The sequence below is a fragment of the Sebastes fasciatus genome, chromosome 3 (genome assembly GCF_043250625.1).
Source record: "Sebastes fasciatus isolate fSebFas1 chromosome 3, fSebFas1.pri, whole genome shotgun sequence".
In the NCBI taxonomy this organism is placed as follows: domain Eukaryota; kingdom Metazoa; phylum Chordata; class Actinopteri; order Perciformes; family Sebastidae; genus Sebastes; species Sebastes fasciatus.
The window spans coordinates 12,574,162-12,599,951 of record NC_133797.1 but is presented as its reverse complement, the minus strand read 5'-3'; the positions used below and the strand labels follow the sequence as shown (position 1 = coordinate 12,599,951).

The window sequence follows — 25,790 nt, the reverse complement described above, 5'->3', positions numbered from 1 at the left end:
GCCTGAGCCCAGCATGGGTTGCGATATAAGCAACGGCTACGAGGGCTGTTAGCATGTCTCCATGACATGACCCGGGAAGGACCCAGCCAGATATTTCTTCGTCCTCCACTGAGATGGACGACATCGCTGTATAACACGTGTCTTTCGGTTTAATTAAAGGCATTTTTAAGGATTCTGTTATTCTACAGTATTGTTGTTTGTATTTTAATTTGTTATTGAATAAGAAGCATTTTCCAAAAGGTTTGGTGTTTTTAATTTTGTGTAACAATTAGAGGGATCTATTGGCAGAAATGGAATGTAATATTAATAAGTATGTTTTCATTAGTGTATAATCACCTGATGATAAGAATAGTTGTGTTTTCGTTACCTTAGAATGAGCCGTTTATATCTACATAGGGAGCGGGTCCTCTCCGTGGACTCCGCCATGTTGCACCACCATGTATCTACAGTGGCCCAGGACGGACAAACCAAACACTGTTAACTTTTCCTGCTTGGGCCGGAGTCGATAACGTTACTCGCTCCTGTCACCGCCGCTTTCTCTCTCTTTTGCTTCACCACTCACTTCCCAAGTACACGCCCACTCTCTATGCACTGGCTCTGCTCCAAATGGCTCTAGAGAGGGCCATTCACGTTTTTTGCGTCGGCCACTTTAACTCTCCAACACGCTTGGCACACGGGAGAGGCTTCAGTTGGTTGCAATCTCCTCACCTCACCGCTAGATACTGCCAGATCCTACCCACTGTTCCTTTAAAAAAAATATATATATATCTGAATACCAAAATTGAAAACCGAATAGACAAATATTCGGGTCCAGCCTTAGTGAATGTTCATCTCCCACAGGCAGTAAATCGACTGATGGCAACAGAAGCTGAACTGAAGCAGTGGCTGACAGTGGAGCCGGAACGTAAGTCCTCCATTCACACTGTGATAGAAGCTGTAACCATAATGTAATATAAGTATTTACAACTGAAGTATGAATATCCCAAGTTAGAACCACAGTTTTATGCCACAGCTACAGTTTAATGTCATTCCACATTTCAAAAGAAACTATTTAGCTTTGTGTGAAATCGGTACAACAAAGATTACTGTTTAATCAAGATTGTACTTCAGACTTTGTGACTTTATCAAATTGTGATTCCAGGCTTTCAAATCAAATTGAAATTGTTATACCTGCTGTATCTAATGTTTGCCATTATGCATTTTTTAGAAACACATTTATTTCTTTCTTTATTTTTGCTCCATTCAGTGCTGGCATCAAATTCAGAAGTTTTACTTCAAGCTGGAAAAGAGGAGGTACAGTACAGTATGTGTGTGAAATGTAACATTGAAGAATGTGTCTTATTGAAATTCCTCATTTAAATGCATCGCTCCAGTTAGGTAATCCATTTTCCCACTATGTTTTCCACAGATGCTCAAGCTGTGCTATGAACTTGAGATGGTTGTCTCATGCCACGAAGCAAAGAGAGACAAACTGAGAGACACTAAAGAACTGTGCGTAAACCTTTTCGTTACAGTGCTGACTAACTGTCTTTACTCGGAGCACGTAAATGCTTTGAAAAGTGAATGAAATATACTTTTCATTTGTTTTGCTATGTGTATTGTTCTGAAAGTTTATGTTATTTAAAGTGAACAGAAGTGGTTGGAGGAGAAGAAGCAGGCGCTGATAGCTGCCAAAGACCACGTCGAACGGCTTCAAACGGAAAAGGGGAAATTATCAGAGCAAAGGTGAGTGTCATGGCAAAGTCACACTGAACCAGAGGAGTTCAAGTTTTGAGGTGTGTCTCCGCTGGAGGGCAGCAAAGCATGTTTATTTTATCTAAGAAAGGACGACGCACATTAACGTAATGTAACATTAATCATGTAAATGTGCCAGATTTAGCCACAAAGTCTAATTTTCATCTGCATCTCTGGCAGGTCGATGGCATTAGAGAAAACATACACAAGCACATAAGCACAATTAAAAGCACGTAAGCACTGACACATAATGTGAAGTGTAGCAGAAATATGGAAAGAGGAAAAATAATGCAGTTCTGTGTGTGTTCCACAGTGTATTGCAAGACACCAAGGCGAAAATCCAGAAAATGAAGGACTACCATGAAAGGTTGATGGAGTCTCTGGGGGACATATTGGAGAAGCACGTCCCTCCTCCTAAGAATGAATCCAGTACAAACAAGAAGAAGAAGGTGCAGTGGCCTGTTAGGTGTTTGATGATCGTCCACTCTTTTGCAGCCTGTTTACATGCAAATCCTGTGCTGTCGCTACTCCGGTGCAGATAACCATCTTTTGTTTTCATTTTCAGAACATAACCCAGGAGTTAGATGAAGACTTGATTTCACTTAGTGAAATTCTTGAGGTGGGTTTTCATGCACCAGCTTTGATATCCACTTCATTTCCCTTGCTCTAAGTTAAAGCAGTCAATATCAGAAATCAAAATACAGGGTTATTAAGTAAGTTTTGGAACTTGCACTGGTGTTGTGGTGGTCAAAATATACTATATTGTGTGTATACTTTATATGTATATGTATATACACATTATATGTGTCATATATATATATGTACTGTTTAGCGGTAAACTTCGAAAATGTGCTCCGGCTGGAGGGCGGTGCTTGGTATTTCCTCAACAGATCTCAACATTGCTGCCGGGTCACACACTTTCTGATTTTACATCTAAACAGTACACTACAAGATGAATCTAAAAACATTTGAGGTGAGAAATAGTCATTACAGTAACAGAATATTTATTTATATTTGATCAGCGCTGCCTAGTCCAGCTTTAAATAAGATTAATATCTTTAAATAGTGTTTAAACACGCCTGAACTTCACAGAACATGTCCTTTGAAGGATGCAGCTTCTTTTTTTCATAGCAGACATTTTGACATAATTAATAACCGCTGCATACATATTTGATGTCTGGCAGTTCCAGAGCCCTCAGTATTGTGCAAGCTGGCTCACTGGTAACAGAGCCGTCGTAAATTGTATTATTTACATTTGTGCTTAATCTGCTATGAGTCAAATGGTCTGCTGTGAGAAACTATGTCCAGTAGTCCATGTGTATATGATGGAGAAGGAGCTCATACAGGTGTTTGGTTTTGATTATTGCTGCAATGACAATAATAAAAACCAAGACTATACTAAAACGAATTGTGTTTTGATGACGGTGAATAGTTATATCGTCCCCTTGAATTGGAGAACCAGAGATGCTTGATGGTAAAGTTGTCAATGTCCACTGCAGTCAATCTGCCAACTGTCAGTGCTGCACATGTATAAGTCAGGTTGTTATATGGCCTACATCGCTGTCACTGTTTCATTCTCAAGCTTTTTGTTATAATATTCTGTTGACTATGGCACATTGTGCACAAAAACATCCAGTATTTAAGTGTGGGGAGGCACTTTTGTCATGTCCTCTCTCTCTCCTAGCATCTCTTTCCAGTGTGCATTTTCAAATAGAGCCAGAAATACAAACTAAAATCTATTGAACTGTCTCTTTGTAAAAGCCAGCCTACTTACTATAAGTTGTATCACTTTGCACCATTACTTATCTGTCTTTTGTACTCCCAAAGCTGCTCATGAACAAGGCCCTGAATACACCACACGACCCCTATGTGACGATGGACAACACATTCTGGCCACCGTACATAGAGATGCTGCTCCGCTATGGCATTGCAGTGAGGCACCAAGAGAATAACTTCAAGATCCGCCTGGAAACCTTTTTTTAAAGCAGCGGTGCATTAGGCACCTCAAGCACCACTTACTGTATCTGCTAGTGTTTCTAAATTGAGTCTGCTTGTATAGTGCTATCATTATGTATATTTATGTAAGCTGATATGAAGAATAGCTGTTGGGAAAGCTTTATGGGTAGTGATGTACTGAAGTGTGCATTATAAAATGACCATTTTGCCCAATTAGGCTTCACATAAGTGTTTTTTTAAGAACTGTTTTGTATGTACAGAGTAACCATGGGTCCTTTAAAATATCTGAGAACACCTAAATTTAAGTCTCAATTCCATGTATTTCTTTTACCCTTTTTCCATAGCTTTTTTCAATGGCAAGGTTTAATCAGCTATGAGCAATGTTTGTATATGTCTTTAAGTTCAGTTTCATTTAAAGTTGTTCAGATTGCTTAAAAGGCAACTTTCTGAAGCCTTCAGCTATCCCAATGGTATACTGTTGTTTGTATATATTTTCTTGTATAAAACTTGGGAAATATTTTTTACGATTTTGTATTTTATTTTAGAAAATATAATTAATAGTATGTACAAAAAAATACATCTATATAAATATACAAAAAAAATACTAAAGAAATACAAATTCTGAATAAATTCTCATCAGCCCATAATACATTTATCAAACATAATTATTTGCAATTAATTGCCTTGTTCTTAATGTTTCTTATTGTGGGGGATTCTTTTTAATTTTTTAATTTATGTATTTTAGAAAATATAAGTACATTAACAGTATGTACCAAAAAATACATCTATATAAGGATACAAAAAAATTACTAAAGAAATACAAATTCTGAATAACAGCCCATAATAAATGTATCAAACATTAGTTGCAATTAATTGCCTTCTTATTCTTAATGTTTCTTATGGTGGGTTTAAATTCTTTTAGAAAATATAAGTACAATAACAGTATGTACATACAAAAACTGATCATGTCAGGGGTACATTTATAAAGTAAAAAACAAAAAAATACATCTATATAAAGATACAAAAAAATTACTAAAGAAATACAAATTCTGAATAAATTCTCATCGGCCCATAATACATGTATTAAATATAATAAGTTGCAATTAATTTCTTATTGTGGGGGATTTTCTAGAATTTTTTTATTTTATTTTATTTACATTTATTATAGTATATTAACAGTATGTACATACAAAAACTTCTCATGTCAGGGGTACATTTATGTAATAAAAAAATACACACCCCAATGGTATACTGTTGTTCGATATATTTTCTTGTGTAAAACTTTTTTTTGACATTTTTTTTATTTTATTTTAGAAAATATAAGTACATTAACAGTATGTACAAAAAATACATCTATATAAAGATACAAAAAAATACAAAAGAAATAAAATTCTGCATAAATTCTCATCATTTTTTTTTCTTTTTTTTTTAGAAAATACAAGTACAATAACAAAATATACATACAAAAACTGATCATGTCAGGGGTACATTTATAAAGTAAAAAACAAATAAAAAAAATACATCTATATAAAGATACAAAAAAATTACTAAAGAAATACAAATTCTGAATAAATTCTCATCGGCCCATAATACATTTATTAAACATAATAAGTTGCAATTAATTTCTTATTGTGGGGGATTTTCTAGAATTTTTTTATTTTATTTTATTTACATTTATTATAGTATATTAACAGTATGTACATACAAAAACTGCTCATGTCAGGGGTACATTTATAAAGTAAAAACAAGTAATAAAAAAATACATACCCCAACGGTATACTGTTGTTCGATATATTTTCTTGTGTAAAACTTTTTTTTGACAATTTGTTACGATTTTTTTTACAATGTTTGTATGTATGTCTTTAAGTTCAGTTTCATTTAAAGTTGTTCAGATTGCTTAAAAGGCAACTTTCTGAAGCCTTCAGATATCCCAATGGTATACTGTTTGTATATATTTTCTTGTATAAAACTTGGGAAATATTTTTTATTTTATTTTAGAAAATATAAGTACATTAACAGTATTTACAAAAAAATACATCTATATAAAGATACAAAAGAAATAAAAATTCTGCATAAATTCTCATCATTTATTTGTAATTTTTTTTTAGAAAATACAAGTAGAATAACAAAATATACATACAAAACTGTTAATGCCATTTTACTCTTCTCTTTTTCTTATGAAAATGTAACTTTACGGTAATTCACAAGAAACGTGCGTCAGCTGACGTCAGAGCCTGTCGTCCAATCCGGTGCGTCCAATCCGGTGCGTCCGCCGCGTCAGCACTCGAGCTGCTGTTCCTGTGTGGGCGGAGAGGAAGAGCGGAGGGGATTCCGGTTCCGGGTGTTTTCAGATCCCACTCAGGAGCCGCTCATCGCTCTGATATGGTCTTTTTATCAGAGACTTATTCCTATTGACGACTGATTAAAGTAGAGTTGTTTTGTACTCAGTAAAGTCCGACTAAAGCCGTGACCATGGCGACCCGCTCGGAGAGAGAGAAGGCCCTCAAACTGAACGAGCAGCACCAGGCCATCCTGTCCAAGATGCTCAGGGAGGAAGACAACAAGTACTGCGCCGACTGCGAGGCGAAAGGTGACACTTTCACACTAAACATACTCTCAGTTTGTTAACACTTCCACGCAGAGTCCGCCGCTAACGCTGACTAACAGTGTAGCATCTGCGTTGGTTAGCTCAGCTGAGCTAACTCAGGCTAGTCAGCTGACACATCTTCCTCTCGAGCTAAACTAAAGTGGCTAACTAGCGAGCTAACTTCTCTAAATCTACATAAGCACCCTCACAGTGCCTCTCAGCGACGCCTGCAGCGAGTCTGGCAGCTCCTCCTCACACAGGAACCTGGCTCTTCTTACCTCACTCATGTCATTGGTGAAGAATGAACAGCTTTGCTTCTTCTGGCTCTTTAAAGTCATTTATCTGCTTATTGGTGCAAATAAGCAGTATAATAACAAAAGAATAGATAAAAACGTTAGAATAAAATAGGAATAAAACAAATTGAAATTCTACCAATATACAATATAAGCATATTATGACTTGGATGTTCACGGAAGTAAACAGTAATTATTGTAACCAAATGACATGAATGCAGCATACTGACAGACCCTATCAATTTGCATCATGGAAAGGAAGTGTAGGATCCAGTATGTTTGAAGCCTAAACCAAACTAAGGGCTACATTTTAGGATCTCTCATCTTCTGCTGTGCAGAATTTGACCATTCTGTTGTCAGACTGTCCCTTGCAAGTCTGCCAAGTTTGTTGGGGTGCAGTGCTAAATTATAGAGTATCCCTTTATAATGGAAATGTACAGTATTGTCACAGGTCTGAGGCCCTGAAATGGAAAGGCTGGCTGTTAATAGAGGACAGATATGCCCAAGTAAATGGACGCTGAAATCAATCTCCTTATGTCCTATACAACAAAGATTTTGCAATAATGTCTCACCAAAATGGCGTAAACTGTCTTCAGAAGAAGAAAGAAAGAAAGAAAGAAGAAAGGCACTTTTATTAATGCCCGAGGGGAAATTAAATTTTTTCTGTGGGTGTGGGAGAGACCATCACAATTGCATGTTTATGTTTTTCTTCAGACACCTCTCCATATTGTAATCAATCTTGTTTGTTTTTTTTGCTTTATCAGGTCCAAGATGGGCATCCTGGAATCTGGGAGTATTTATGTGCATCCGGTGTGCTGGCATCCACAGGAACCTGGGAGTACACATATCGAGGGTCAAATCAGTCAACCTGGACCAATGGACCTCAGAACAAATCCAGGTATTGTTTTGTTCTCTATGTACTTTGGTACAATTACAGAAAGAGATGTCTTTTATCACCTGAAATTGGGGGTGGCAGTAGCTCAGTCCATATGGACTTGGCTTGGGAACCGGAGGGTCGCATCGACTGAGTGTGAACGTGTCACTGGAGAGATGCATGTTTGCCTCTTGGGCACTGCCGTGGTGCCCTTGAGCAAGGCACCAAACCCCCAACTGCTCGGGTCGCCTGTCAGGGGTTAGCCCCCTCGTTCTGACATCTCTCCATTAATGCATGTAGGTCCTGTTTGTGCATGTGTGTATTTCGGGCCTGTGTGTATGTGTATGCATGTATGTAATATGTAAAATATAACAGTGAAAAAATTTAATTTCCCCTCGAGGATTAATAAAAGTGCCTCTTCTTTCTTTCTCTCTTTCTTCTTCTGAAGACAGTTTACGCCATTTTGGTGAAACATTATTGCGAAATCTTCGTGTATGGGGACATAAGGAGATTGATTTCAGCGTCCTTTTACTTTGCCATATCTGTCCTCTATTGACAGCCAGCCTTTCCATTTCAGGACCTCAGACCTGTCACAATACTGTACATTTCCATTATAAAGGGGTACTCTATAATTTGGCACTGCACCCCAACAAACTTGGCAGACTTGCAAGGGACAGTCGGACAACAGAATGGTCAAAATTCAGACAGAGATCCTAACATTTAGTTCTTAGTTTGGGTTAGGCTTTAAACATACTGGATCCTACACTTCCCATGATGCACATTGATAGGGTCTGTCAATATGCTGCATTCATTTAATTTGGTTACCATAATTACCAGTTTTCAACTTACTGTTTACTTCCGTGAACATCCAAGTCATAATTACAACTGGAAAAACCCTTTTTTGGAAAGCTTCAATATATGTGACATGGCACTTTTTAATAAAAAGTTTAATAAATATGGATGTCTCACATGAGACATCGTCCAAGGTACATAAATCCATATTTGAGACTCTTTCACACCTGTATCCAGCCTTCCATGCATCCTGCCTTGTACAGTAGCTGCCCACCTGTCACAAACTCCATGCCGCTAATTGTACCCCGGGCATCAGAAAGCTCCACTAGAGCCACAGAAGACATGATATGATGTTTTCACAGGCTGAGTAGTACTCTCCGTGATGAGCACACTAATCGTCATGTGTAAATTCAATGGAGTTGAAATATTTCAGCGTGCATATGTGAACAGCTTCTGTTCTCTATTTACCCGTCTGTCCTTCCTTGTTTCAGAGTATACAGGATATGGGTAACACCAATGCCAGGCAGCTTTATGAAGCCAACCTACCAGAAAGCTTCAGAAGACCTCAAACAGACCAGTATCCTTCACTACCATCAGACACACTTCAAAGCACTTAAACGTGCCATACTGTGTATATACTGAAGTTATTAATTTTGTACTAGTTTGTTGCCGTTTTTTCTCTTAACTCTGTACGAAGAGCTGTGGAATTCTTCATCAGGGATAAATATGAGAAGAAGAAATACTACAGCAAGAATGTGACCAATGGGAGCAGTGTATGTATCCGTTTTCTTATAATGTATAGCTCTTATGGACACGTTTTTTAAAAGACAAGTGGTTTAAGCTGGCGTCAGTTTTTCCCGTTCATTTTGAGTTACTTGTTTTTTCAGCCAAAAGATGGTAAAAAAGAGAGGGAGCCAGACAGAGGGGGCAAGGTGTCATCCTACACCAAGGTAAGCGTCTCACACGCATTGCTTCATGAATAGAGTTGTATAAACACGCTCCTCAGCATTGCTTCATATGCGTTGTCCCATATGGAGTTTGCCCTACTTATCTTGTTTATTTTAACTACTTTCATTTTTTTTAAAGAGTGAAGAGTCCAGGCCAGTTCCCAAAATCAGCCCCGCTAAGACTTCAGAGCCCTCTGTGAACCTACTAGGCCTTGGTGAGTATCTCTACGCTTCTTGTGTTACTTAAAATCATCTGAAATGTGCCATACGAATGTGCTGACTGAGATATTTATGGAATCGAGCTGAATAAGGTTTCAGCTTGTGATTGTTTTCCTTTTATTGCCAGTTCAAATAAATGATTGGACCATAAACTCATTGAGCCAGGAGTTTTTATGGGCTTACTGTGTAATTTTAGATTACTGATATTTAGTTTGTATTTAATTTGACTGTATACATGATGAATTGCCTGTAACTCTTGCTAGGTAGGCATGGTAGCATGCTGATGCTGTGACATGTTATGGCTGTGAATGTAGCCTCATGGTGATGAATTACGTCTGAATATTAACCACATCCCCATTCTCTGTTTGAGAAAGAATGTTTACCAAAAAACAGGAAGTAAAACTGGCTGGAGGGGGGCTTTAAGTTCTCTCTAGTAAGCAGTGTTCCAGTGTTTGTGTTCGGGGGATTTTATTGTGAAGGGTGGAACAGAAGGGTTCAAGCGGTGATGCGCTGTTGCCGTCTTGGTGCTGACTACTGAGCCTCCGAGTTATTAATTTATTACTTTCATAAGGTATAGGCACAACGTAACCCTCGGCTACACAAGCTAAAATAAAAGCTGTCTGTATGTAGTCTAACTGTTTAGCTTGGTTTGCCACGTAGGCCACAGCAGGGGTTAACTGAACCGAGACATTCTGTGCTCATGTATGGCGCAGGGCAAAACCGTAACCGTCTCCATATTAAAGGAACAGTGTGTAGGTATCTAGCGGTGAGGTTGCAGATTGCAACTTCTCTGGTGTACCAAGCGTGTTGGAGAGATACAGTGGCCAACGCAAAAAATGTAATGGCCCTCTCTAGAGTAGAGTGCTTAGAGTGTGTGTGTATGTGGGAAGTGAGTGGTGAAGCAAGAGAGAGGGAGGGGCGGCAACGGGAGCGAGTAACGTTATGGACTCCAGCCCAAGCAGGAAAAGTTCAGTGTTTGGTTTGTCCGTTCTGGGCTACTGTAGAAACATGGCGGAGATGGGACCCGCCCCCTTTGTAGATATAAACAGCTCATTATAAGGTAACAAAAAAAACAACGATTGTTATTTTCAGCTGATTATACACTAAAGAAATCATACTAATTAATAGTATATTCCATTTCTGCCAATAGATCCTCCAAATTGTTACACACCGGTCCTTTAAGCTTGTGTCGTCCTCGCTGTAAACTTGGTCGCTCGATGTGTAATAATCAAGCAGTGGGCTTGAGAGAAAGTGTCATCTTGAAAAGGCTCACTGTGTTCCCCTATTAGTTGGTTTCTAGCACCTGTGTAACAGAAGTCACTGTACATACCTGTTACTCTCATCTCTGACAGAGAGCAGACTAACCAGTTGCTGATCTGCGATTGCTGTCTGTATCAGAACTGTAATGTACTCTAGTGGTTGTTTAAGTTGCTTTTAATGCAAACTATAAAATTCTCCTGCTGCTCTACATTAGAAACGTTGTACCAGGGAACCACTGCAAGGTGTATTTTTGTGAGTTAGTCAGGGGAAGTGCTAAAGCTGCTGATTCAGTTACAAGAAGTGACTAGTAAGTTCTTGTTTTTTACATCTAGATTTGGAACCTGTTTCTGTGGAGAACCAGCCTTGGGCTGAATATTACAAGGGCTGAAATATTATGCAGGGAACTGGTTAGATGGGACATGTCTTACAGTTTATGTTGATATTTCTGCATGTTCAAACAGTTGTGCTTACAGTTCAAATGTGTTGTTTCTCATGATCAAATGGTGGGGTAGAACTATAGGTTATTGTTTGTTTATTAAATGTACTTGTCCATTTATTCTTTCAATGAGAGATCCCTGACATTAGTGACTGAATACCCAAGAATATACGTGTTATCACTTCATTACAGCCCATTCATTTACAGTTTAAAGTAAGATGACATATTTATGCCACTGATAGGCTTGGAGGGTATTGCATTATTTGGATGGCATGTTAACTGTTATTTTAGTTTTGTGACCAACGAGCTAATGAGGGCAAGCTGATTAATTTTTTATTGTACTACTAACCATTATGCTTACTGTGTGGGCAGTTCTGCAGCTGTGGGAGGGCACTGCAGTTAAATAAATACAAAGGCAAACACATATTACACACACATTAGCAAACATACGCTCTGTTTGTTTTACACACCTTTTCACAGCAATTCCATTTGTATTAGGGTTTTATTTCTGATCTTTCATAACCTCTTAGTGAATTCAGGTAGAATATCATTGAGAAGTTGTCAGTGAGTTAAGCTGCGTTGTGTTAAAATAGTCTCACAGTGTTGTTTTCTCAGCTTATTTTCCACCTGTAAAACCAGTTTTTTTCCCCTTTCTCTCACAGACGTACCGGCAGCGGCATCAAGTAACAATGGTAGCACGAGCACAAGCCAGAACAACAATGACCTGGATATATTCGGCCCTATGGTATCCAACCCCCTCCCCGCGTCCTCATCCGCAGCTCAGTTTTCTCAGGTAAAATCCAGCAACTATTCCCCGGTCTTGATTTAGTAGTAATTTCTGAATATTGCTCAGGAGGGATCGACATTAATGGTTGTCTAGTTGTACAACTGAAATTAAGTGTGCAGTAGAAAATAAAAAGTTAAATGATAACTACCAGCATCAATAGCACACAAGACAGCAACAGCAATGCTGAGAGACAGTGAAAGAGGGCCAGACAGAACATGAATGCAGCTAATGAGGCAATCATTTGGTTAAACATTTGAATAGGGCTGCAACCAATGAAAACATTAGGACTGTCAATCGCGCCATATATTTAATCGCAATTAATCGCATGATTGTCCATGATGAATCGCAAATTAATCACACATTTTTTATCTGTTCGAAAATGTACCTTAAAGGAGGATTTGTCAAGTATTTAATGCTCTTATAATATAAATAAATATGCAAATATGCTGCTTTATGCAAATAAATATATACATTTGTTACTGGAAATCAATTAACAACACAAAGCAATTATGTGTATTATCGTGTTAACGTTGACAGCCCTAAAATATATATATATATATATATAATACATTAGTAGTCCATTCATTTGTCATTATTTTGATTAGTCATCCAATGTAAAAATGGTGATAAATGCCCATCATCAAGGTCTTTAAAAACCCATGATTAGTGTTTGGTGTGTCCGACCAACATAAACCCAGAGATGAAAACCATAAAACAAAATTTGTGTAAAATATAAGATATATACTCGTGATATAATTGTGTTATTGCTGTGTCACGGCACAGGTAGTGCTGATAAAATGAGTTGTTAGGTCAAAGGAGTTTAATTACCACCAAGCCCAATGGCTGTACCAGCTACTAACAACCTACCAACAGGCTGTATGCCAGCACGGCAATCAAGGTCGTACACTTTAATTAAATGTAATTGAATTTAATTATGGAACCTTTGTTGATGATAATTAGTCGGTTCATTTGAAGCCTGTTCTGTCAGGACAGCAACCGGGGAGTGAACCGAGGACCAGCAGGTGTACAAGCACTATTTTCTTTTTTCAAACTGTACAAAACTTGAGCTGCTTATGTTTCAAATGTTATTCCATACTTTCGCCGCCAAGTTTTCAAAAACCTTTCTTCCTTTCAGGTGAGCTCCAGTAACGCGGCCAGCACACCGACACAAGCTGCAGCAGCAGCGGGAGGTGGAGCCGTCTCAGGGTCAGGGCAGGTAGACCTGGACTTGTTCAGCGACAGCAGTAGCACCACTAAAACCGAAGACATGGCTAAGAAGCCCCTGTCCAAGGACTCCATCCTGTCCCTGTATGGAACCAACAGCATGTCCCAACAGGCCCCCACTGGTGAGGAAGCAAACGTTTAGAAATAATGTGAAATACCACCTAAGTCCTTTTCTTGTATTGTTATGTGTTATTATTAAGACATAATAACATTCTTAAAGAAGCAGTGTGTAGGATTTAGTGGCATCTAGCAGTGAGGTTGCAGATTGCAACCAACTGAATATCCCTCCGCTCACCCCTCCCTTTCTTAGTGTGTCAGAGAACTACGGTGGCCTTAAAAACGCTATAGGCTCTCTAAAGACAGGGTTTGGTTTGTCTGTTCAGGGCTACTGTAGCAACATGGTGTATTCCGTGAAGAAGACCTGCTCCCTATGTAGATATGAAGGGCTCATTCTAAGCTAAGAAAAACACAACAATTCTTAGTTTCAGGTGATTACACATCAATGAAAACATAGATATGAATATCATATTCTATTTCTGCTGATAAATCACCCGAAATGTTATACACTGTTCCTTTAATCTTTCTTCTCGATACCTTGAGAATTGTAGATGTTTTTTTATGAAACCCTTTTTTTGTTTAAAAGAATAAGTAAAAGTTCTCCACTGGTAAATAATGTCTAAACATAAGCAGCCAAACAAGAACTTTGCCTTCTATCAGGAATTATATGATCAAAGAATGAGCAAGAGGGATTGCAAATCTGACCAGACACTTGATTTCAGCTTTTGCTAGCTTTTTACTTTACTCTGTCCTACAGACACGTTTGGTCTGCTCTAGGGATGCTCATTTAGAAAAAAATTCTTGATATCTGATATCCGACCCTTGTTAACCGATTATTAACCGTTAACCGACAACAGATATTCGTTGACGGGAGTCCCCAGATCACCTGTCCGGAGCGTTAACTTAGTGTCGAGGACATACAGCCACTTTCCCAGTAAAAGTCTCCACCGCACATTTGGTTTAGTTTAGCAGGTTGTCAGCTGTGTGTCTGCCCGGCGTAACGATACTTTGTCTTCCCCGGCATAACTTACAACAACAAACAGTGCTTCGTGCTCGCCGCCGCACACGTAGTCTGCGTAACTTTAGCGAGTTCCCAACAGACCGTGTGTGTGTGTGTGTGTGTGTGTGTGTGTGTGTGGGGGGGGGCGGTGAGTGTGAGGTTGTTGGTGGCGTTCTAGCTGTGAACGTAGGTGTAGCAGTTTATTTGTCGGTGGATAAATGCTACGAAACTACAACTCCTCCGCTCCGCTCAAGCGAGCTGGAGCTGTTCTTTTAGTACATCCATGGAGAGACCGGAGCCGACTTCCTTTATCCAGCAACTCCGGCTCCGACTCTTACGGTGAGCTGTTAAGGTGGACCAGCTTTTCTCCTTAAAGAGACGAGCCGCTCAGCTTTTGAGTTCATTATTAACATTTCTTTTAACAGTTTTAACCGATAGCGTTAATCGGTTAAAATGCTTAATGTCAGTTAACGGTTAAACGGTTAATTATTGACATCCCTAGTCTGTTTTAAGAAAGTATTGAGGTTAAATAGTGAACCGTCCGTAAACCTGCCTAGAAATCATAGAAATAGGATGCTCCTTATAACTTAAGAACTTGCCTGAGAGTCGTCACGTTTTTAAATCTTTCTTCAGTATAAAAGTAATCCAGTGATAATTGTCTGTACCTCCACGGGTACACTGCAAACAGTAACTGCTAATAGCTCCTGCCTCCATGGCAACATTATACCTCCTGTTTACGTGAACACCCCTGGGCTAGAGTCACATTTCCTCACCAAGGTGATACTGGGATCTGTGGATGTGGCGAACTGAAACCATAAGGAGCATGTAGATACTTGTTTGTATGTCCCAACACAGTCCCACAGAGGTTTCATAACTTCTCGTCCTGATTAACAGGCTCCTTTTATTTAACTGCTTTGGAAAACACCCTTCACCTCACAACACTGGCTTGAAAGACATATTTGTGTGCATAACATTCTTCCCTCTGTTTTGCATGTCTTCCTCCTCCCTCAGCTGGCATGTTCATGGGCCCCTCCCAGATGCAGTTCCCTGTCCAGGCCACTGGTGGTTATCAGGCCTTCCCTGGCATGGGCACAGCCATGCCGCCTACAACCGTCATGGGTGCCATGATGGCTCAGAGCGGGGCAGCCATGATGGGGCCCAGTCCGGGCATGATGGTCGGGATGACGATGCCTAATGGTTTCATGGGGAACGCGCCAGCCGCTGGTGTGATGGGCATGGCACCGAGGATGATGGGACCACAGGGCGGTGCGTTGCCTGCAGGCATGGTGCCTGCTCAGGGCATGTACGCCATCCAGCCTGGGCAGCAGGCTCAGTGGAACATGGGTCAGGTATGGAGAGTCATCAAGCTATGTTAATTACTACAGCGTTATAGGAGGTTATTTAAAAAGTAACTTCACACTGAATCTCGCTTTAGGTTGTGTTCATGTGTGTCCATCAGGTGTGATTAGTTTGATTTGATTTTATTACCTCAGTAAACATTGTGATCATGAGTTTATGGTCTCAATCTCTAGTTTCAAGTCTTCTTCAATACAGCATGGTGTTCATTTAGTAAATGATGGTCCCATTTAGAGTCAAATAGATCATAAAGCAGGGGATGCTTTAGGGCGTGGCTACCTTGTGATTGATTCAGGTCTGTCAGGGAGTTGACTGTGTTTTTGTCTTATAACTTTAACCCTTTCAAACTGTGTTTTTAGTTCATGCAAGTTAATTGTAATAATTTGGTCGCCTAAAAATGTCTTATTCAGCGTTCAGTTGTACTTAGCTCCACCCTCTTGTGTCACTTCTGGTTGCAAAAAAACAACAACAAGATGACGACGGCCAAAATGCCGAACCCGAGGCTTCAAAATTGTAGTCCAAAAACCAATGGGTGATGTCACGGTGACTACATCCACTTCTCATATACAGTCTATGGTGTGGACAGAGCATCGAGTAGCCACCAGATGGCAGCAGAAACAGGAGCTCTGTCCCAAAGTTGGCAAGTACTGTGTGAACAGCCAGATTGCAGAGGAGATGGGCTGTTCATCCCTTACATGCGGAGAGACGTCTCGATGGGGAATATAGCCGTATTGTTAGGACGATGCGTGCTATCGACGAGGAAATATACTTCAGCATGCACTGCCAAAGGGACAGAAACACTGCTCCTGAACTGCCTGAAACGCCTTGCTTGAAGTCCTGCCTTTTCTTCCATAATGTGATGATGTCACCAAGTAAGACATTTGCATAACGGCTAGTTTGGCACGCCGTCAAACAAAGCTAGCTGGAACGGAGAGTCCAAAGAGTTTGGTTTGGTTGACCTATCACAACAGTGGGACGCTCTGTAGAGCGGCAATAATCAATTCTTAAGCTCTAGAGAAGGGAAAGGAGACGCCAAAGCAAGCCAGCACAATGTGAAGTCTAGTGAAGAGGTGGTGCAGGAGGAGTTTTGGTTTGAGCTCAACTTTGACTGCAATTTTTTAGAAGCATGCTTTTACCTCCTTATGTCTCAGTCAGACTACAGAGGACATGAACTGATTTCGGGGACAGGGTGGGGTCAAGATAAATATTCTAGGTTTCAATCCACGGTGTTATGCTCTAGTGTTAATACAGATCTGTCTAACATCCTCAGGTGAATCATCAGATGTCAGGGATGACTCTGAACGGTGCAGGTGGCCAGATGGCCTTTGGTCAGCCTCCGTCAGCTATGGGTGGATGGGCCGCCACTGGATCTGGCCAGACTCTGAGCACACAGCTATGGAAGTGAGCCTTCGAGAGGGGTTGATGGTCGGGCAGAGTAAGAGTCGAGGTCGCAGAAAGTGCAAAATATATCTTGTGCTTCTCTGCATCTCACTATGAACTGATGCCCATTCCCATCGCGGACCAGCCTTCAGAACATGAAATTGTATCTCCTTTTTTTCCTCCTCCCTTTCTCTGTCTCTCTTTCTCTCTATTGTGTGAGTGAATTGGGAGTCATACAGGATTACAGCCTGGCAGTTTCTGCCTGTCGTATGGTTTTTGATCATAACTTTTATTTTCCTTTTTTGGAAAAAAAAAATGACAAGGAAATAACAGTCCCAACAAAAATGATATCGACATATCAGAAAAAGCTGCAGGACCAGTTACACAAGCTTTTATTGTTTCACTGTATCATTATAAGAATATAGAACATTTAAATGAATAGTATTTAACGGGAGAAGATATGACTATCAAGTCTGTCAGTACTGCTCCCAAATGTACAGCGCTGTATAACCTTCTTTTAAAGTACTTGTGGTTCCCCTATAAAATTAAAGTGATAATAAATGACTTGCTTTGATGCGTCTTCTATGATTCATATAGAAATATACCTGCAGGTACACTCTCAATGTTATCTCCTATACTTGTTTAAAATCTGATCCAGGTTTCTACTGAGCCACTGAAACTAACTAACACAGTAATGTACTCTGCATTTTGTATATAGAGAGCTACAGGTCCTAAAACCCAGAAATGAGTTAGCATTTTAGCACTTCTGTTTCCCTCGTCTAGAAGTCAATGGGTTTTTTTAATGGGTTTTTAGTTAGATGCCTGTAATAAGTTCTGTGGTTAACACAAGCTGAAGAGATTTTAACATTTTGTTCTACAACATAAAATACATCAATAAATACCCCACTCGTGACTTTTGAAGCCTATGTGGAGCTTATTTTACGGAACAAAGTTGTGTTTGCCACAGAGCTGTTTTCTGCAAATCAGTGCAATGCTAACTTCCTGGTTGGCCTACAAAAATACGTCATCCCTGGAGCACTCTATTGGGAATCGGAATAGCAGATCCATTGTTAAACAGGAACAATGGATTGGAGCTCTTCCTCTTCTTAGTCACAAGGAGATCAAAACATCCTCTTTTGGAAATTGGTGAAAAAAGTGCATTCCCTAAATATTGCTAAAAAACTGCAGAATACAGAAGATATTTTTTAATGAACACGGTCTAAAGATAACAAAATATATTTGTGAGAACTAACCAAAAAGTGAAAACAACACGAAATAAATAATACATTGGGTCATTGCAAACCACTAGAAGAGCCTCATTCAAAACTCCAGAACAAAGTTCCTCCAGTTTGGTGTTTTGAAGATGAAACAACGTGTCTAATGTGCAGCTCATGAAGGTTTACTGGTCAATAAAGCCATGTCATACTGTTAAATGTATGTAGCCTAGGTTTTAATGCTGGGGACAGTCCATTACTACTCTTGCCATCTAGATGGCAGCATTGTCATATGGAAAGTAAAGCAGGACAGAAATAACTCACAGCATGAACATGATCGCACAGAATTGATTTACAGAACTTCCTCTTTAGAAAGTTTAGTGCACCCAGACTACAACCCGACATCATAACACAGTCAGCACAGATAGTCGCTGTAGGCAGTGATTACTTTTAAACCTGATGAGTTTGTCCTGCCATGTCCCACTTGTCTTCTCGTAGAGAACAGAGAGATGCACCCTCTCACGTTGGATTGTTTATAGTGCCTCAACAAATTGAGAACATTAGTTCCGGGACGGAACGTAAAACACACCGTAAACCTGTTACACAATTCTGTACTGCATGAGACAAATCATTTTAATCGTATCATTAATTTTTTCAACTTAACATCAGATTAATCATTTATTTATTGCATGAATTTATGACATGATTACCAATCATGCATCATGAACATATGCAACAGCACTTACATTTAGATTCAGTCTCTTGCCTGAGATATAAATAACGATATGGAAGATGGAATAATGTTTGTATCTTATTTTACTTTTATTTATTTATTTGTTTGTTTATTTGTTTGTTTGTTTATTTATTATACTTCTTATTTATAAGTTGTAACAAATTACATAAAGAATGAAGGTATGGAAATGAGAACAACTTAAACTAAAAATTATTTTTAAATCTGTATAAGATCTTTAAAAGTGGTAACAGTAACTATTAACATGGTCTATTTGTCTAGTTTAAACATTGTGAGAGGAGATGTATTTCTAAAATCTTGAGCTCTTGATGGAGGTCAAATTTTATTTTTGATATATCTCCAAAAGTATAGAAGCCTAAAAACAGTTTATTTCTGCATACTCTGTTACATATTAACATGAAAAAAATGCACTTTACTCCTCACTTTACACATTATCGCTTTACTGCTCGCACCTTTATTGTTTTTGTACAAAGTTTCTTATATGATGGCCTGAACAGTGTCAACATACCATCATATATTATCTTGAGTAAAAGTAACTTTCTTTTAAAAATGTGTCCCTGTCCCTGGCCGCCTAACTTTGTATTTAATATTATTCTGCACCTTTTCGCCTATAGGGTGAACCAATATATTGATCAATTTCATCACTTTTTGTTGTATAAAATATTTTTGATACGACCACCATCACTACAAATTATGAAAAAACACGGTTGTGTTTTGTTCTACCTCATGTAAGGGTATCCGAAAAACCAAAGCCCTTTTGACGATTTATGCCTCAACTAATAACTGTGAAATTTGAAATAAAAATTCCGCTCCTGGTTTCCATCAAACTGACATATTAGCAAAATATATATGAATTCCCAAAGTATTGAGAAAGTGAATCTGCTGGTTTATGGTGTTCATTTTGGAAAGCACCTGCATATATTGGGCTGATTTCAGAAATGATAAATGGCTGTGTGGTTTTGGCTGTAACAAGTTGCAGCAAATGTCTTTTTCTATGGGTTTGAAAATGAGTCTAATCTGTTATTAAATTTAGTCTCTCTTGTTGACTATGTGAAACACTCATTCTTAAATGTACAGGAAACCAGCACTTGGTGGCAGTATTGCATTCACTTTTATAAGAAGAGGGAGTTGCCCAGTTCAGTCTGTGGCCAAAATGAACTAAATGTCAAGCTGTCTGCTTACTGTTCAGTGCCAATATGTACATATTGTATATTTAATTTCTGTCTTAACTATTTTTATTTCATTTGTAGTTGCCCTGATAATGTTTATTCACTTACATTTCCCTTGTTGCTGAGCTTTTCCCCCTTGCTAACATTGGTTATAAAGTACAGAGCATCAAGTTTATCATTACTACTGCGTTTTTTATGGCTGGTGTGATGAATGCACTTTTGTTAAAGTTTATTGTGAGCCTCTCGGGCGCATTCACGCAAACTTACAGAATTTGGAAAATAAGCGTCATACAGTAGGTGTTTACAGTCAGTAGCAGCTTTGTAGGGAAAATGTGCCTCACTCTGCCTTCTGATCAGTAGTTCTTTCACTGGGTAGTTACTCTCCGGGTTTTGTGTATCTTAATAGGGATTTCAACAGAATGCATTTCTTTAAACACATGCTGTATGAAGGTTTGGGTTTCTCCACTTAGTGCGTGCTGGGATATGCTCCAGCACACACCCACCCAGACCATGGGGAGCTTTAAAAGTGGATGTGGTCACTTTTATACAGTCACTACAGAAAAATGCAACAGGATCAAACCTATTCTTTGTATATACTCACTCTTTCATGATAGCAGGTATTGTATACAGAATGATAAGCTACTATAAGACCGGCCAAAGTAGGTCCGTCCTGGTCTTCAGGATCTTGCAGGGTGTGGTTCATCAAACCAGCCCTACCTGTTAAACTCCCACCTTTCAGCCATCCTGCACTTACGACTCAGAGCAACATGCTTACTTATTAAAATGCAGTTGGAGACGATACTACATTTCAATAGTGAGAATGGACTGACAGGAAGGCCAAACTCACAGCCGTGCAAATGGATGAAAAATCACATCTGTCTCATGCTTGGCAGGGCCTGAAAGCCCCTGAAGTGTGTTTGGTCTTGTTCCACTCTCTACCTCTCAACTGTTCCTATGCCTCGCTACAGCTCGGGCACAGTTTGAAAACTTTCACAGTAAGGTCTGATGCCTCAGACCTTTAGCAAAGACGTTAGGCATTCCTTTCAGCTTGTGTGTCAAACCTAACACTGCTCCAGAATAGAGTCCGCCAGTCGAGTGAAGAATGTTCCCTCTCTCTGCAGCCACCCTTAATGGACTTTTTGACCCTGAGACATCAACATTCCTGCCGATAACGGGCGTCAGCCCCCGGTTTGACTGTTGTCGACATGACTAATACTTAACTAAACATTTCACTGATATGAAAGCTTAATGTGATTTGGTGAAAGTCCACATTGAAATACAACAGGCGCTCATTCATTTGAATTTTTCTGAAGAGAGTTCGATGAGAAGTTTGACACTACTCATGTTTGCATGTTAAATATGAAGCCACCGCCAGCAGCTGGTTGGCTTAGCTTAAGATAAGAGATAAGATAAGATATTCCTTTATTACTCCTGCAGTGGGGAAATGTGCAGTGTACAGCAGCAAAGGGGATAGTGCAAAAAACAAGATGCATCAGCTAACACAGTAAAAAAGAGCTAAACAAAGTGTCACAAAATATGAACCATTTAAATAGAAGGAAGTATAAAAATAGGAGCAGTATATACAGTATTGACAATAAACACACTATTAACAAAGCACAAACCACTTTCATGTCTGTAGGCTAAATATGAAGCTACCAGCAGTCGGTTTTAGCTTAGCTTAGCACAAAGACTGGAAACAACAGGAGACAACTAGCCTAGCTCTGTCCAGTGGTAACAAAAATCTAACAACCATCACCAGTAAAGTTTATTTTTTTAATCTATACAAAAACTGAAGTATAAAAACTAAGCTAAGCTAAAACCGGCTGCTGGTAGCTTCATATTTAGCCTACAGACCTGAAAGTGGTACCAATCTTCTCAAGAAAGCAAATAAGAGTACTTCCCAAAATGTCCAACTATTCATTTAAAGGGACTGTTGTGGCCGTTAAGTCAACGAAAGTCAGCGTCGGGCTCGCGCTTGTGCTCGCTGTAAATAGACATGAACGAACATCGCTTAAAACAGTGAGGCGACACACGTCAGCTAAAACCACAATATCACTCTATATTTCACTATTTCACTGCTTGGCAGTAATGTTAACTGACCAGACGAAGGTCTCTCCATGAATCACTGCTGATCCTAGTGTTGGCTTTTCCAGACCAAGACCAAGAGAAGAGAAACGTTATCGTCTCCGACCGCGGCCGCAAGGAGACACCAGCACCCGGTCAGAGACGATAACGTTTCTTGCTACGGAGCCCCGTCACTTCACAAGACATGGGAAACCTCTGTTGGTCTGGAGGAGCTGCAGTAGTTATTTCTGCACAAACATCCACTGTACATTCACTAGATATTCTCAGAGCTAAACTAACTCTTCTGCAGTGTGTAGTGAGCGCGGTTCACGTCTAGAGGTGTAGCGAGTACGCGCGCTCTGTCTGAGTGAAGGCGAGCAGGCAGAGGAGACGAGGCTCTGGCCACACGCGAGCGCGCATATGAGAGCACGCATGTGTCCCGACCCGGTACATTTATACGCTTACAAAGTTACAAACAGTCCCTTTAATTATACTTATATATATTTTCTGTGTAATTCTGAAGCTTAATACACTAAATAAATTGTTTAAAAAGACTATATGCGATATATAGTATAATATACTGTGACCTACAGCTTGCAGGCAGTTTCAGGGCAAAGGAAGCTTACACACATTGAGGGAAAGTCCCTGTTTTAATAGAAAGCGGAAAACAGAAAGAATCCAGAGTATCCTGAAATTAATTGAACTGACTTGAACTCTCTATATGTCAAGTATTTCATGACATCAAACCAGTAACATCTTCTTTTATCTTCTCTGATCTTACTCTCTGCTAGCCTCAGGCTCGCCTTTGATGGCAGACAGCAATGACAGGGAAAAGAGTGTCGGCAACTTGGCACCGCTTCCTATCACATATTCCTCTGGGCAACCACGTGAAGACAGTCTGCCTATTCATGTTGTAAATAATAAATTAACTACTGTACGACTCAATGTCAGCTTCTTGCTTTCTTGGCTGTCTTCCTCTGGTCTCCTTATCTATTAAATCCATCATTAACTCAAATTTCCTCATTAATATCTTTATGATGACAGCTCACGCCCAGAGGCTCCACAACAAATTGAAAAATAATCTTGCCAGTTGGCAAGGTGGTGTTAAGCAATCATTCATAAAACTGACAGTAAACATGATACTTCTCATTAAAGGATAGGCTATAGGTGACAATGCAGTCTGGGTGCATATTAAATCCACCAGCTCTTTTAATTCATCCATGTTGAGCTGCAGCTTCTCCTGCACGATACCATTCAAGATACTTAATTGGATTTGGAGCAAATAGACTGAGATGATTAAAGGGACTATTTGTAACTTTCAGAATTGCTTGTTAACAGCGACACCTGTGGCCGTTAAGTCAACGAAAGTCAGCATCGGGCTCGCGCTTGCTCGCTCTAAATATACCTGAACGAGCATCGCTCAAAACAGTGAGGCGACACACGTCAGCTAAAACCACAATATCACTCTATATTTCAGCTGCTTGGCAGTAATGTTAGCTGACCAGACGAAGGTCTCTCCATGAATCACTGCTGATCCTAGTGTTGGCTTTTCCTGCTTCAGCAAAAGCGGGTCGGTGCCGGGGCTGAAGCAGGAAGAGAAATGTTATTGCCTCCCGACTGCGCCCGCAGGGAGACACCGCCACCCAGTCAGAGGCGATAACGTTACTCGCTGCGGAGCCCCGTCAATTTACAAAACACGGGAAACCTCTGTTGGTCTGGAGGAGCTGCAGCAGTTATTCCCAGAGCTAAACTAACTCTTCTGCAGTGTGGAGTGAGCGCGCGTTCACGTCTAGAGGTGGAGCGAGACAGCGAGAACGCGCGCAGTGTGAGTGAAGGCAAGCAGGCAGAGGAGGAGTGACTCCGGCCACACGCGAGCGCGCATACGAGAGCGCGCATGAGATCCCGACCCGGTACATTTATACGCTTAAAAAGTTACAAACAGTCCCTTTAAAAGGTAGTTAGTCCTCCAATGTAGCTCGTCATTGTCAGTTTACACGGGGTTATGTGCAAGACTATTTTCTAAAAAGGTCATTCATTTTTACACAACAAGATACCATGTGTAAATATGTGGGTTTATTTTCACCTTTGGACAGGGCTAGGCTAGCACTTTCCCTCTGTTTCCAGTCTTTATGCTAAGCTAGGCTAACGTCTCCTGGCTCTAGCTTCATATTTAGCGTACACAGACATGAGAGTCGTATCAATCTTATCATCTAACTCTCAGCAAGAAAGAAAAAATTACATTTGGTATTGCCATTTTGTCTAGCCGCCATGCAGTTCATTATTGAACCCTGAATCATCCGAATCAACCAAGAGTGCCTTCGTAAATGCTAAACTGTTCTTTTAATCTGTTCATTATGACATAATCATAAGCAACATTAGATGCTCTGGTCTACATTTTCCGATAATATAATGTGTATTCACATACTGGCTTAAAAACTTAATAAGGATTTGGACTGTCATTATGAACATTGCTGTGCATATTGACTTTGGCATTAGTACTGTATCTCCTACAGAGAGAACTGAAACAAATACCATCATCATGGTACATTTGAAACATAGGAAGAAACTTAAAGAGACAAAAAAAACGCGCAACATCCAAATATATCTAAAATGTCAGAAGAACTCATAAGGGTTGGCATTAGCTTGCTCGTAAACAGATGTTCAGTTATTGCTTTGCACAGTTTGCTCTCGACAGGGAAAATGGCCTGATCTTGATGCAACATCTTTTTTTATGAACTCTGCTTTGGATTTTCATGTCACATTACAAGCATAACTGGAAGGGCTTTGTCATCAACTATCATTATAACAGTGTGGAGGAGAGATGCTGATGTGCAGCAAAATGGGTCCAAATATGGGTGAGTGAAGCTCCTCAGAGGGGGTTGGATTTTGCAATTTGATCCTCTCTGTAATCTCTCTCTTCTCCAAAACTAACATTACACCATCATTTGAGAATTGTGAACTCTTCACAGGATTTGGCTGTAATTTCAGAGGCTGTAACCGCTGACCTGAACAGAGTGCAACGGCTCAAATGCTACTTTCACTCCCTCTCTGCCTCCCTCTCTTCCAAACACACACACCACACACGAACATAACAATCTCCTGCCTCGCTTTCACACAATAAAAACATGACACATATACATTAAGTCACCATCATCCGAGGAGCCGCACCCTTCACGATACTTTATCATCAGCTCATTGGTCATCTGCAATCAATCACCGTTCATAAAAGAGGCCAAAGTGCAGCACTGATAGCACCTGTTTACACAATGACTCTCTGTGTTCAGTAAGTCAGTGTTTGCGTTCCCACTCAGTATTTCTATCCTGAGCTGTGTGTGTTCTTGTTACTAGGTGACAGGAGTTAGACAGACTTCATGTTGAAAGCCTCCAGGGCAAAGATTAGTCAACCCTTTGGGTGTGTCTTGTTTAAAAAGACTCTTCGGGCAAAGCCTCGGGTCACTCACTTTGTTTGGTCACATAACTTGCACTTTTCCTCTCAAGTTTTCTTGCTTTGTTTGAGTTCTGAGAGCATCAAGTTTCTCTAAATCCTAATGCTTTCCATGCTGGAGCTGTTAACCATTGTTCACCCTTTCCTGACAACAGCCCCGTTACATAACATAGATTTCCGCAAGTCCACCTCCCACCTCCCAGAATGTCATGCGGTCGCCATGACGACTGCACAAACAGAGCGAT

The 25,790-nt window shown here is 39.9% G+C and overlaps 2 protein-coding genes and 1 long non-coding RNA gene across 4 annotated transcripts in view; all 3 read left to right on the top strand.

The window, feature by feature from the left end:
- Positions 1–4,214, top strand: part of cenpk (centromere protein K) — a 7,706-nt gene extending 3,492 nt beyond the window's left edge. The window contains exons 4-10 of the mRNA XM_074629013.1: positions 841–904; positions 1,247–1,293; positions 1,409–1,491; positions 1,627–1,725; positions 2,048–2,183; positions 2,300–2,353; positions 3,562–4,214. Coding sequence (XP_074485114.1) covers positions 841–904; positions 1,247–1,293; positions 1,409–1,491; positions 1,627–1,725; positions 2,048–2,183; positions 2,300–2,353; positions 3,562–3,717 — 639 coding nt within the window. The 3' untranslated portion in view covers positions 3,718–4,214. The remainder of the gene's footprint in view (positions 1–840; positions 905–1,246; positions 1,294–1,408; positions 1,492–1,626; positions 1,726–2,047; positions 2,184–2,299; positions 2,354–3,561) is intronic.
- Positions 1–25,790, top strand: part of LOC141764095 (uncharacterized) — a 95,195-nt gene that overhangs the window by 64,626 nt on the left and 4,779 nt on the right. The window lies entirely within an intron of this gene.
- Positions 5,967–17,466, top strand: smap1 (small ArfGAP 1). 2 transcript variants are annotated; one of them, XM_074629028.1, is made up of 10 exons: positions 5,967–6,280; positions 7,335–7,468; positions 8,728–8,813; positions 8,931–9,009; positions 9,124–9,186; positions 9,323–9,398; positions 11,761–11,891; positions 13,021–13,231; positions 15,178–15,515; positions 16,793–17,466. In XM_074629028.1, the coding sequence occupies exons 1-10, from the start codon at positions 6,163–6,165 to the stop codon at positions 16,925–16,927; spliced, it is 1,371 nt and encodes a 456-aa protein (XP_074485129.1). In that variant the 5' UTR covers positions 5,967–6,162; the 3' UTR covers positions 16,928–17,466. The 2 variants fall into 2 exon arrangements, with proteins under 2 accessions (XP_074485129.1, XP_074485130.1); XM_074629029.1 differs by having other exon boundaries at positions 5,969–6,280; positions 8,934–9,009.